Here is a 14737-nt window from a genome sequence, read left to right as displayed (position 1 = left end):
TCCTAGGTGCAACTGGTAATCCTCAAAGACGATGTCCTATACTTGTCCTTCAATTATGAGAAAGACCCTTAAAACCATTAAAGACCATTAAAACTGACAAGTTTCTATTGTACTCTTGTTTCGTACTTTGAGCCTCACCAATTTTTTTTTGTTTAAAAATTTCTGGTTCTTCAAATCAGCACCAATCAGGAAAAGTCTGATGAACACCTGAGCCAGAATCACCTGCAGTATGTGAGCTCCAGCATGTGCTCTCCAGTGCCACAATACCAGGAGCCAGATGGAAATGATTTTACACTTCTGCACTCTGGGATTTCTCCATGAAATGTTCCAGGGTGAATAATGAATGTTCACAAAGATTGAGGCCTCTCTGCACTGCTGAGATAAGGGTGCCAGCTTTCCTTGCAAACACAGCATATGAGTTTGTTAAGGTCATTTGAAATTCTGTTTCATTTTCAAATGGTTTTTTTTCAGTTTGAATGATATGCACTGTAAATCTTAGCATGAACTCTATTTCCACTTAGCATAGGTAGATTTCACCTCTTGTTTTTAAGGAAGTAGGACATTGTTTTCACATATAGATGACTTCATTTTCCTTGTAGAGATAAGAGTAATCTGAAGTTTCCAGTTCAGTGCAAGTCCTACAGGAACTAGAAAGTATCATTCCTCCAGCAGCAGGATTTGCCTCCTTTAACTCAAGTATTTTCTTGAGTTCTTTCTTGCTTCTTTCTTGCAAACAGTAAGATAACAATAGCTACCAAACTGAAATATTTGCCTAGAAACCCCTGTCTAATCCAGAGTGGCAAATTTGGTGGTCTTATATAAGTATTTTCCAGGAAATTTCTCTTTTCCATTAGTGCTAGAACTGAATTTGATATAATTTTATACCTCAAAAACTTACTCAGGAACAGCAATTTCTACAGATAAAGCTATTATTTTGGGAATTTCAGATGGACCATAAGCTGTCTGTCTAGAGACAATCAAATATAAAATCATATCAAATGGTTTGCCTACACATGACATTCGAACTGTTGTTCTCAAAAGGGCAAATGGAAGAAGAAAGAACAAGTGCAAATGGAAAAATGGGAGAGGAGGATGTCAAAAGGCAGCAGTAGGAATAAATGAAGCTGAAAGGAGACTTGGAACAGGAATCTGCAGTTCATTGTCTTGCTGTCTTCACCTTGCTGCCCACATACTTAAAAGACTTCAGCTTCAGATTCATCTCCTGGTGGGCCTTTCATTCTGTCAGCTCCAGTCTGCTGCTGGAGACAGCTCTCAGACAGAAGTTTGCAGCAAGAGAGACACTTTGCTTTGCTTTACCTTATTGATTTGAGAACGTACAGAGGCAGGAAATCTTACTCTGGCTCAATTATTCACAAGAAGCATGCAGAGGCTTGTCAGATTTTGAAGAGAGAGAAGTGACATATTGAGAATACAGTGACAAAATAACCCAGCAAATGGACCTACATGGGAATGGTTTACCTGCCTACCCTGTCACCCTGATGCTCAGCCCAAAACCAGTGGCTGTGACTTCCAGCAGTGATTTCAGAGAGAGCAATACTCACTGACTGCTAATTCACAAAGTGGAGACCCACCCTTCTGCTTAAAATGATTTCTGCCACACTTTGTCAGCAGGGTCACACTGACTGATTGTCTCAATGCTGGGCTGAGAACTCCCTGGGCAGGAAATGTGTAAGGCAGTTAAATCCTGTCTATGTGCCTCCTCTTTTCTTCCCTAATTCAAATCCTTTTGCTTTCTAAGTGCCTGGGTGACAAGGGGCACAACTTGGAATAATAACTTTTATGGCACAGGAGTGGATATTTCTGCATGTCAGCAAGGGCAATGGACTGTTCTGGAATTTCACATCAAGACACTGATGATCTCCAAAGCAATCAACACTGGGTTTTTTGGTAAAATTCTTCCCTTGAAATTCTGTAACACAACCTAGCAATGCTGAGAGCCCAAGTCTGTTTCCTGACCAAAACTCCCTCCAGCTGGAACACACTCACTGCTGTTAATTTATATTTCAGTCAGTTTCTAATACTTTTATAGCTGAGTGTTCTGTTTACAAACTATATACAGCATTGCTTATTTGCTCATGCAATTTAAATATTGAAAAGAAGGTTTTAAAAAAAACATTTAGTAAAAGCCTAAGCTTCCAAAATCTCTTTGTTTGAAATAAGCTTAACTTTCAGAAAATGTCTGTGTACATAGCTGCATGTTTTATTTGAAACACTAGAAAATGTGAAGTATTATTTTTGTTGGTCCTAAAAGTAATGTTCTCTTTAGTATAAATAATTCAGAAAAATACTTTTGCTTTCTTATTAATTGGAAAAAAAATCACAATGAAAATACCCTGACCTGAAACCTGCTGGGAAGTAAGTAATTTTCAGTAAGACCTTTAGTACAGAGCTGTCAGTCTAAGGGCAAACAAAGCCATATGTTTTTCTTTCAAGCCTGTTGAAAAAACTACTGTGCTACAGGCATGAAAACAGCACCTTTATGTGTCACTAAATACAATTTTTAAGGATTAAGTTTATCCCATTGTCGGTGTTTCAGCTTACAAAGTATTTGGAATGTGCATTTCATTTCAACACTTCCATTCCCTTGACCAGTATTTTCCCTTATGCTACCAAGAAAATACCTTTGAAATCATTGCACTGCATTCACCTCAGAAATCCCATCTTCATTATACAACTACACAGGCCTGCAAGATCTCCTTCTCTTTAAAATCTGATTTATGATTCTATTTCAGCTTTTTTTAACACTGAATCTGCCACGAGCTGTGACACACATGGATTACAAACATAAAATATGTACTCTGCACTAAGCAGATCCCCCATGACAGAAGGCAGTGCTGAAGTGTCACTGAGTTTGGGATGGCTGCACACAAACTTCTCCATGGATGAGCTACATGGACATAAAAGCCTGGCCTATCTTCAGGTTTGTCCAGATTTTTCCAACTTGGAAATACTTTACTCACTTCAGTATCACTGGAATAACTGGAGCCTGGTGATTCTGAAATGCTGTAGTTGATAGATGTACTATTAATGAAGAAAAAAATGAGCAACAAACCCCAACACACACTTTTAAACCCTTACTGTGTCTGTCAGGAGGAATAAACCAGGTATATGTGAACAGAAATCATTTTAGTTGTTACACCAAGCACATTAAATTATCTCAAACATCTGAATACTTAAGAAAATGCCACTGCATTAATGACTCCCACTAGTTTCAGTCTGCTAAACAGGAGATCATAGTCTAAGTGCTAATTCACTTTGAATATACACACAGGGAGCAGCTGAAGAGATAAAGATTTAAATAGAAAATGACCTGCTAGGAGTTTCCAGTTCTGATTTTTACTGTGTCAGCAAACCAAACAGCCAGCAAAATTCATAATTCATTCTGAGTAACTGTTAGAAGTGCTTCAAGTGAAAAGCTTGTGGTGGCTTTTTTTCTGATTCTCCTTCCTCTAACCTATAGAAAAATTAAACATTTTCAAAAAAGCCGAATTTGGGAAACTTTATTGACAGGAGGTGAGTAAGCAAACTGGAGGAGATGGAGTAAAAGCAACTGAAATGAACAAAGGCCATAAAGCTCCTGGAAAAAAAGCCATTTGTCACTCAAGCTCTTACAGAAATTCCCTTGCTGGATCAGAGTAATACATCTGAGTGTTCAGAGGAGCACGCTGAAATACTGACCACTATGGGCTTCATTACTTTCACTCACCCACTCAATCCTGTTTTGCTTTAATTCCTTTCAGGAGCTGAGAAAGTCACCTTGCCTAAGTGGTCACCCCTGCTGTTTCCACAGCAGCCACCACACAAACTCCAGAAGTGCTCACATTATGCCAGGAAATCCTACCTCCTCCACAGGAGCCAAGGAGTCTGCAACAATAACACACCATACAATATTCAACATTTTTACTCCTCTAACTTCAGGAATTTTGCCAAAAGATGGAGTAGTATTACCCACTTCAATGTCCACATTTCAGCTTCACACAGTGACATTGCAAACTGGTCAGCCTACCCAGCAACAAAGATGTTCTTACCTACCATCATCTGCCATCTTCTCCATCCTAACCTCTTTAATTGGCCAATTATATCTTGTTGTAGCCATTAAGTTAAAATATTTATCTATAAATGCTGCTTGCTTGCACAGGTACACACAGGCTTGCATCATGCTGCTCTCATCCCACTTTCTTCTGTTTTCATTTTTGCACTAAGGCATTGTTTATCCATGACAAATACTTACATCCTTTTCCAGAGAACTGAAATTCCTGGAATATTTCTCATTAAATGCACTTCTTTAATAAAACAAAGCTAATTTAACTATTAATGCTCTTCTTTCTACAAGGATGAAAGTTATTATAAATTACCATAATTCCAGGTAAATTAAAACCATCACTGGTGCAGAAGGAAATTCTCACAGGGCTCCAAAAAGGCAGGATGAGCAGTTTGATAGAAGTGGTTTTATGTTCCCTTACTGCCATTTGGGGTCTTTTAGAGTGAGATTGGTGTTTTTACACAGACAAGATACAGGAATGAAAAAAATCTGCCATACCTGGAATATGGAACAGACAAGAGCTGAGCAAGATATACAGGCTGATATCTCCCCCAAAAGCAGTTGTGGAAATATCTACAAAATTGAATGTACAGAAGAGGAAACTGCCTTGGTTAACAGCACAGAATCCTCTGAACATACAACTGGAGGAAACAGCTCATCAAAAAGCTCTGTTCACCCTGGCTTTATCACACACAGCTTCACCTAAGGAGGAAGCACTGAAGAAAACTTCTGAGTATGGCTTGATTCTGGCTCAACATTCATTACATAAATGCTCCTCAGAGTGATGCCACCAGTTTTAGAACAAAAGAAGGGGGTATTTAAAGACAAAAAGTACAACTTTACCACTTCAGACACATGGACATTATTGGCCTGCTCAACACTCCTGTGTGAACTCCACACATGGATATTAACAGAAATTCTGTGGCAAAGCTTTCAGAGAGAGACTGTAGGAATTTGTAGGAGAAAGGAAAGCTAATGGTAGCTAATAAAGATTCAATTTTATGTCTTCAATTTTCTTCAGAGATTCCAGATTTAGTATTTTCTGGGTTTGTTTGCTTTGTTTTGTTTATGCAGCAATCTACACTGATGTAACTGTTCTTGCCATTTATTTCCATGATAAGACTGGGAGAAATAACTCATAGTAAGAACCTGCAAAAACTATTCTGATAAATAGACATATAATACACATAGAATATAAAAACATGTATTTTAAAGACCTTTCATGGATCACCACCTTTAAAATGCTGTTCTCCAACTGTATTTAAAAATCTTAAGTTAGTTAAAAAATCCTATTTAAATTTTTTTTAAGAGGAAAGAAGCCAATCCAAGTGTAAAAGTAATCCCATTAAGTGCCTAAAGGTAGCTCTCTCACCCGTATCTGATACACAGCTAGCAGATGGAAAAATCAAATAATGGATTTATTCATCACACATTTGGAAAAGGACACTGATCACACAGTATTCCAGCAAGCCTCCACCTTTCAAATACTGTTTAGAGTGGGTGGAATGGTTGCTGCTAGACTTTTAAGATCCAGGTTTAAAACAAAGTGCTTTATGTCCTCTAACACTACAATCTCCATGGCAATCTCTCTTCCACAAAGCAATAGCTTCATTTATTTTAGGGTCATTTGCTCCCTTGCTTACCTTTGCCTAGAAATTCATCTACTCAACAAAAGAAGAAACTTTTCCTAGGGAAACAGAATGGAAAAAAAAAAAAAAAGCTGTTTAATATCCACTGGCACAAATGACAGTTCCAAAGCCCATGCTGTATCTCCAGGGATTTAGATTTATTGGCATCTTTACTAGCTGGGCCTTGGAAGGCTGCAGAGTTGGCCAGGAAGAACAGTGTGTATATACTGAGACAGAAAACTCTGTGAACGACGGACATTTTTCACTGATGAGTTCTGTTTTTCCAAGAGGATGGAGTGAAGAACTGTAAATAACATGTTGGGCAGAGGTTGAAAAAGTTATCTAGCTTTTTATAGGCAACTTTAAGACTTCATTGCTTGCTGGGTTTCTGGGCTCAAGCCAATCACTATGAAAGTTTCACTGGCACAGTTAACTCCTTGCTTGCCTTGCCCCAGATCTGTATTAAGGTTGCAGAAGAGAGTGAGCACACATGAGAGCAAGTGACAGAGAATGAGAGGTACAACTCCTCTGTACCTGCTAAAAGCATTCTTTCAACTAAAATGTTTGAAAACCAGTGGGCTGGGGATGGATGAATAGAATGAAATTAACTTTATAGATGGAAAAATAAGGGACAAAGGTGGAGAATGGTTTTTTACTGACAAAAGAACAACGATCAAGGGTAAAGTCAGAAGAGAAATCATTTAATTTTAACTCTGACTGTAGGGACAACTTGTATCATCCTTTCCTGCATCCACTTTCCCCAGTGGAGGCCATTTACCATGCTAGATGGGAAAAACAATGGACATATAACATATAACAATCACATCAATGATTACTTGACTAAAATATGTGGATTTTTGAAAAGCTACTTTTTTCCACATAGAAACAGTTGTCCTCAATAAATTCAACAGAGTCACAGTCACTAATCTTTCATCCATTCAGTTTCATAAAACTGACTTTCAGCCATGAGAAAAGGGCTGGGCTATCACTTTATTACGCATTTTAATCAATCAGCTTGTCCAAAATTTAAGTGCTCATTAAAAACCAAAAAAAACCCACCTCCAGTTTCCATATTCAATGCAAAAATAATCCTGTAAATAAGAATTCTATGTAACCAATGCAGATATGCTTTCCTGAGTCTGCAGGCAGGTATGACAATGATTTTTTTCAGTAGGAGTTCCTTTATCCTGTGGCTCAAGGAACATTCAAGGATAAGTGCTGGAAGCATCACACCTGTAACATTATTTTGCTCTGCAGAAGATACAGTGAAGGGTAATGGAGAAAATTAGCAAAGACCAAAAAGGAAGAAAACCAAGGAAAAGAGAATGGGAAAACACTGATTTGTTTGCATTTTTCAGTCTTCCAAACCTTAGCTCGTGCTGTAACTATAAAATATCTGCCATTTATACAGCTGACTGTATTTACAAATTAAGGCATATGATCACAGAATCATTTGGCTCAGGAGGGACTCCTGGAGGGTTTTCCATTTATTCCCAGCAGTTTTCCACACAAATATATCTTCACCACAGAAGAAATGGTTTCCTCACCCAGATGAGGAACAATAGGTCTATAATGCCATTATTGGGGAACGTGGGGAAAGCTGTGAAATCCTTGTTAAAATTCCTGGGCAGCAGGCCAGGCAGGCAGTGAGGCAGAGCACAGGGTCGGTGCTGTCTGTGTCCCAGGGCAGGCTCAGCTCTGTAGCCATTATATTTTCTGAAAAATCCTTTCCTTAGGATTTTTTCTCCTGAGAAGCTGAGAGGCCTCAGGAACAAAATGTAAATAATGATTATCTGCTGCTGTGGAATGCAACAGGTGCATCTGTGATTGGTCTCATGTGGTTGTTTCTAATTAATGGCCAATCACAGTCCAGCTGGCTCAGACTCTGTCTGAGACACAAGCTTTTGTTATCATTCTTTCTTTTTCTATTCTTAGCTAACCTTCTGATGAAATCCTTTCTTCTATTCTTTTAATATAATATATATAATATATTAATTATAATATATTTAATTTTATACTATTATAATATATTTAATTAGTATAATATATTTAATTTCTATTTATCATATATTTAATATAATATATATCATAAAATACTAAATCAAGCCTTCTGAAACATGGAGTCAGATCCTCATCTCCTCCCTCATCCTAAGACCTCTGTGAACATGGTCACACAGCTCTCCCAGCCCCTGTGCAGCACAGCCCAGCCCTGCTGCCAGCAGCAGCAGCTCCCAAAGTGCCACATCCCTGCACGGAGCAGCCTCCTCTCCCTAGCACAAGGAGAAAATCTGCAGCACAGAGATGTCTCCTGCTGAACATCTGAGCAGTTGGTGGGAGCTGGCAGGAGGAGCTGCATTGCTGAACAGCCCTTGCACAAAGCAGAGCACTGGGCCTGCTCCTGCCCAGGGAAAACCCTGACATTTCATGGCTAGAACATGGCCATGTCCTGGAGAGATTAAAGACAATTCTATCTTCTGAAGTAGGTAGGAATTTAACTATCTCCTAACCAGATGTCCCTATCTACCTAGCCTAAGCACAAAAAAGAAAAATAGTAGGAAAAAAAAATAGACTATTATTTTATGTTGTCTTTATGGCATTGTTACTGCTTTGTTTAGTGCAACTACACAATATCAATGGTCACCTTTTCTAGACACTTGTTTTTGCATATTAAATGGTACTTAGTAGAATAACTTGTTTCAAGCATTATCTAGTTGCTGGAATCAAAGTGTTTTTGGGTTTTTTTTTGTAAAGATTCCTTTATGGTTTCTGTTCCCTTATGGCTGCATAAAAATGGCATCCAAAACCCTCAGAAGTAAGAACAGCAAAACGGAATAACTAAACCCTTGTGATTTCTGGGATGTCCCTTGGGATTTCTTTTTTTTTTCCCTTCCTTTTTTTTTTTTTTTTTTTTTTGAGTTGGCAACCCCTTGTACTCATTTTCAAATAAAGCATTAGAAGCACTAAAAAGACCAACATTTTTTCAGAATCAATCATGATCAAACTAAAACATAATCATTAATTTTCTCAGAGCCCCCATACATGATTAAACTGCACCTCTCACCATGCTGAGGGCACAATCTCAACTCAATGGATGCACAGTGAGTTTCTTCAAGATTTTTCCACTTCTCTCCAGTCTGATTTAAATGGCACTAGTTTGGTTGGAAGGCTCATGTTCCCATAGCAGATGTCTAGGTGCTGGAAGCACATTTGCCAACCAAAAAGAGACACATCAACTATGAGCAGGAGGAGAGTAACTCAGATCTCTCACCAGCCAAGGACAGGAAGGAAAGCAGAGTGGTAAGATTGCTACAAAAGTGGTTTTAGTCTGCTGTTCCTCCAGTTTCAAGTTTTTGAGTACATGGCAGGAAATACTGAACCTTTCAGAGAGGCTGTCTCAAGCAGCCTTGAGGAGCTGCCCCTTGGCACTCTGTGCTGCCTGGGGGCTCTTCAAGCCAACACTGGCAGCAAACTCAGACTGGGCAGAACACACACCTAAAATAGGTTCAGAGCACTGCTAATGGATTTCCCTCCTCCCTTGGATGATAGCTGGCCAGCTGTGTCTAACAGAGACATTAAATTCTGTAACAAATCTTTCATTTTAATCATTTTAATCAAAGGCATGAGAATCATTAATGCTGAGGTTACACTTCAGGAAATGGGAAAGAAACAAACAGCTGGATTGGATCAAAAGAAAATCCCATATATCCCCTCAATGCCATATTTGTGACAGTGACCAGTAATGTTTATCTATGGGAATGTATAAAAACAATTGAGGCATAAAATGAAATCTCCTTGATAGGACTGCCCAACTTCCAGGAGAGCTGAGGCACGTTCCCTGTTTGTCCCCTATATTGGGGACTTCATAAGAGCCTTCTTTTCTGCATCTCAACTTTACTGTATGGCTCTGCTCACACAGAATCCCAAAACAGCAGCCTGCTCTCCTTTTCAGAACCAACTTTCCTCTTAGACAGGCAGATGTAACTCTCAGCCTGGAACACAACTAAGGGAAGAAGCTGCTATACAGAGAGTACCAGAGAAAGCTCCCACTGGGTAACACCATGCTGTGTAACAAAAACTACCTTTAGAAACTTGCAGCACCAGCTTTAGGCTCCAACTACCCAGTGTCCAGGGCTTGCCCTTGTGCTCAGCAGAGTCTCCTGCCAGTGCCCAGTCACACTTGGCATGAACAAAGATAAAAAAAAGGGAATTGCTGCTGTCTGCAGCTTCAGGTGTTCAGTGGATGCCCCCACCTTGCTTTGACCCTGCTTGCCCAGACCACAGGATGAAGGGCTTTACAAACACAGCAGAGAATAAACACACTGCATTGCTTTTGGAATTAAAAACAGAACAATTATCCATAACAGTCTGCAGCAAGACCTCATGCACACCAGTGTCAACACTGTAGTAAATGGTGTGCATGCACAGCTTTTGTCTGTGGGGAAGTTACCAAAGATGGACATGAAGATCTTTATTACAACAGATGATTATTACCACAGAAGATGTGCCAGGAAAATACAAACAGTGTATATTAAACCATATGGAGAACTTGCTGGTACATGGAGCTCAAAGTGCTTCTTCCACAATCCCACCTACCCACAGCCTGATCAATGCCCATCATCTGTGCCCAAAGTTTAACTTTGTTTTATTAATAGTACCACAAAATCTGGATATATAGGAAAGTGCCCTACTATATAAAGCAATATATTGGGATTTTTTTTTCTCCTGCTGAAATAATTTCTAATTTAGTTACTATAGAAACCATCCTGCAGCCATCCTAAAAAAAAAATCTCTGTATATATTTACACTGACACTGAGAAGAAGAAGAGGAGAAAAACTGGAATGTACCTGTACATGCAAGAGACAAATGGCCAAAACCACCAGATTTGACAGTAATTTATAGGAACACAGCTGAAACTCCTTCAATTCTAAGAGCAATATTCATTCACATGATTGCCATCACTAACAAAGCCATGAACATGCAAAAACCTCTGCTTACAGAAAATCAGGGCCTTTCTTTGCTGCTTGGGAAACAAATAGGTACAATAATGCAGTAACACTATTTTTTCTTAGAAGAACTGAAAAAGGGAAGTTCTGAGCATCCTGACATTATTCTAATATGTCAAATGAGAAGAAGTCAGGGCTAACTGAACATGCCTTTTTTGCTCATTTAAGTTGCAGATGAGTGACAGCTAACAAATTATACAACAGCCCATGACACACAGATCCAGACCAGCAGTTTGCAGTAAAATTCAACAAGAGACAGCTTTACCCAGATTTATTTCTTTTCATACAGTGCTGTCATAAACATTTCATAAATAATTCTACAAGGAGTATGCATGATTTATAAAATGTCTGGGAGGAGCTGCTAGCTTTCTCTCTTGCACTCTGTTGTTTGTACTTGTAAAATTGAGTCAGCTGTAATTTCAACAAACCTAAATCTTCTCTACAAGAGATTAAAAACACCAGTGCTACTTGCTGCAGAAGAAAAAGGTATTCCAGTAGTAAAGTATCTACAGAAAGCCACTGAGACATTCATTTAACTATTTTGTATCATGAAGGCTGAAGAGTTCTCAAAACAGAAAACCAAAGGCATTTAATGGAAGCAAATAAACACTTTGGGTAAAAGGTTTCTATTGGAAATAACCCTAGGGGACATTAATAGGCTTAGAAAATCTTAAGGTTGGCCATTTAATTTCTAAGATTAGATAAGACTAGTTTTGTAGGATGCTAGAATTTGTGTTTTATCACCCAAGTCTGTATGTGAAGACAGGAGCTGGGACAGTGGGCTGCAGCACCATCTGCCCAGGGGATGACACACCAGAGCTCTGCCCCAGATGGTGCAGCTCAGCCTCTTCCCCACTGCCTGCCTGGGAGCCTTGCATGGGAACAGAATAGCTGTGCCTTAACCCAGGCAAGGTCAGCGCAGAGCTCAGAGGTTGTTTTCCAAGTTGTTCACAGACTGAGGTTTGTCCAATTCTGGAATGTCAGCTGACACCACCAGCTTTTTGTCATGGGCACTTGTGGCCCTTTCCCTCTCAGATCTGGATTTTCTCACTGTGCTGTGTCTGTGTCATCTGTTCTGGATTAATGCCACATGCTTCACACAATGTTACTTGAAGAGGATTTTGAAAATATTGCTGGGTAGAAAATGAGACCACCAAAATATTTCATCATGCTAAACTGTTCCCAGGAAGACAAACCTACATGCATGCAGAGTAAGTCAAGATGTCCCCACAGCTGAGACACTGGAGTTCATCCCCAAACCAAATTTTTTAAAGCCTGGAGACAGTGATCTACATGGAGGACTCCAGACTAACACTACTTTTGTATGGTGACAGACCCAAGTTCAAACTGAGAACATCATCTACAAATACCTTCTATCTTTTCTACCACTATTCCAATATATTGCACTGGGCCAGCATATACCTTTTGTTAAAGGTTGTCTATTTTTTCATGGTGTATCTAATTTCTGATTAAAGAATTTCATTATGGGAATAAAGTTTTTGTTGATTTACAAAATAACATTATTATACTGCTGTCAAGTATCTATGCTAGTACTTTTCATCCTTCAGAGTGTAAAAATATCAGTATGCAGAGTAAGAAATAATTGCTTTCTGAAATAATGCTAGAAAATTCCACCTAGGAATATAGTGGAATCTCTTTAAATTAAATCAGCTAGCATTAGCATTCAAAAACTAGACACGATTTAGGTCAACCACTGATCTCTCTTAATGTGGTAATTCACATTTTCTAGTAGAAACACTCCCTTACACACACCTCTCAGCTCCCTACTGCTCATCTTCCTCATACATTAAAACAGAATACTGACACTTAACCCTGCAGTGATGAACAAGTCAGCTTTGCTCATGCAAAGTTCACACTTGGCTTGAAGCATGCTGAATAATTCCATTAATTTCCACAAGAACACTTTGCACTATGTGAATCTCAGTCCAAGCATTCAGCAGTGTCAGGGGCTAATCACAGCAGGGTTTTTGTAGGGAAAACTGGCAGGCAGTGCAGGGAAACCAGCACAAAGCTGTGTAGCCACCAATGAGGTGCCACTGTTTAGTCTGCCCCATCAGCTCTGCCCTGGGTCTAGCTGGGACAGAGTTAATTCTATTCCCAGTGGCTGCTGCAGCACTGGTTTGGATTCAGTGTGAGAATAATGTTGATAACACACTGATGTTGTAGCTGTTGCTAAGCAGTGCTTACTCTAAAGCAGTTTCCCAGGCTCTGCCAGTGAGGAAGCGCACGAGGAGCTGGGAGGGGAGCATGGCCAGGAAGGATGACTGGAACTGGCCAGGGGGTGGAATGGAGGGATGTACACAAACCAGTACAGAAACTGGGGGGGCTGATGGCTGCTGGGGAACTGCTACATCAGTCAGCAGGTACTGAACAGCTGGACTGAGCATCACTTGCTTTTCTTGGGTTTTATTCCTCTCTACTTCTCTTCTCCCTTTTATTAATATTATTATAATCTTTTTTATTTCAGTTTTTTAACAGATCTTAGTCCACGGGCTCTACCTTTTCTATGATTCTCCTTCCCATGCCATGGAGGGTATGGGAGGGGAGTGATCAGATGGGTGCATGGTATTTAGCTGCTGGCTGACAGCACTTGTTAATCAAAACTTCTCTCCAGAAAGATGCAATGATATAGAAACTCCTTTTGCAGACTGATCCATGAATCAGTGTTGAACCATTGTCAATATTCCTGTGCTGTTTAACCCACCTGAGGGATTATAATCAGAGATGAGCACTTACCTTGTACTTAAAAGAGGTTTGCAGAGAGGTACTAATTAACACAACATACAGCAAAAATGAAGAGAGGTGTTAACAGATATAAAGCTGAAATAAATTTCACAATTCAAGTATTAAAACAGAAGCACTGGATGGGAAAGCAGAGACACAAAATGTCACTGCAATCACAGGCAACCACATAACAGATGTGGACTGTACTCAGCCCAGAATGACAAACAGAGCATCTCCAGGTTCTCCAGAACTGCTAAAGAACTCTGTCACAAAAGAACAAAAAGCAAAAACCCTGGGACATAGCACAGAAAAGGCAAAGATCCCAGAGACAACAGCAGTGTGTGAGTGGCAATCCCAGCAGGGAACTGAGGGATAAATGCCCATGTGAGTCTCAGGAGCATTCTGTGTCCATGGCAGTGAGAGGCACAGACACCCTGGGGAGGTGATCACAGACATAGGGACAATCCACAGACACAGGGACACTCCTGGAGGTGATCACAGACACAGGGACACTCCTGAGAGGTGATCACAGACACAGGGACAATCCACAGACACAGGGACACTCCTGAGAAGTGATCACAGACACAGGGACAGTCCATGTGACAGTGCTGCTGCCTCACTCTGGGCCTGGGAGGCTCCTTCTGCTGAGCCATGCTACAGAGAGCAGAGCACAAGAAAGCTCCTTCCAACTCAGCAGAGCTCTTAGAGCAAATAGCACTATTTTTCATCATGAGAACTGCAGGTTGAGTTGAGAAACAATAAACAAGAGGATAATTGAGATGAACAAAATTAGAATTTTTAAAGAGGGCTCAGCCATCAAGTATATGATAAATGATGCATAACTGAAAAAATGTTGGAAAAATGTTGGTGCTTCTCTCCCCATGTTTTCAAGCTCACCAGAAATAACCCTTCAAGAGAGATATTCACCCAGTAAATATCTCTGTAATTCTCCTTTCCTTTACTTGCTCATGGCTTGTTTAGCGTGCCTGTGTGGAATTTCACATCCCCATCCCTTTGCAGACCTTTCCAATGAGAAACAGGTGTCTCAGGGCTGGCTGAGAACACAAGCGCACTGTGTTTATCAGCTGTGTAAACTTACATTGAAGAAGTTGGTCTTGTTCCTCTCACAGAAGAGGCCCTGTGCAGGCATGTGCTTCAGCTGCTGCCAGGGCACCCCACTGCCCAGCAGCACATCCCGGGCCCACTGCAGGTTCTGTGGACAACAACAGCCAGGTCAGATGGAGGCAGGGGATGCAAAAGCCACCAAAGGTAAAAGTACAAAACAAAGTACATTTTT

General features: G+C 40.0%; 1 protein-coding gene across 1 annotated transcript in view; it reads right to left on the bottom strand.

The window, feature by feature from the left end:
* CABIN1 (calcineurin binding protein 1) overlaps positions 1–14737 on the bottom strand; it is a 112868-nt gene that overhangs the window by 47424 nt on the left and 50707 nt on the right. The window contains 1 exon segment of the mRNA XM_030958606.1: positions 14540–14653. Coding sequence (XP_030814466.1) covers positions 14540–14653 — 114 coding nt within the window.

The sequence above is a fragment of the Camarhynchus parvulus genome, chromosome 15 (assembly GCF_901933205.1).
Source record: "Camarhynchus parvulus chromosome 15, STF_HiC, whole genome shotgun sequence".
NCBI lineage: Eukaryota > Metazoa > Chordata > Aves > Passeriformes > Thraupidae > Camarhynchus > Camarhynchus parvulus.
This window is presented reverse-complemented; position numbering and strand designations above follow the sequence as displayed.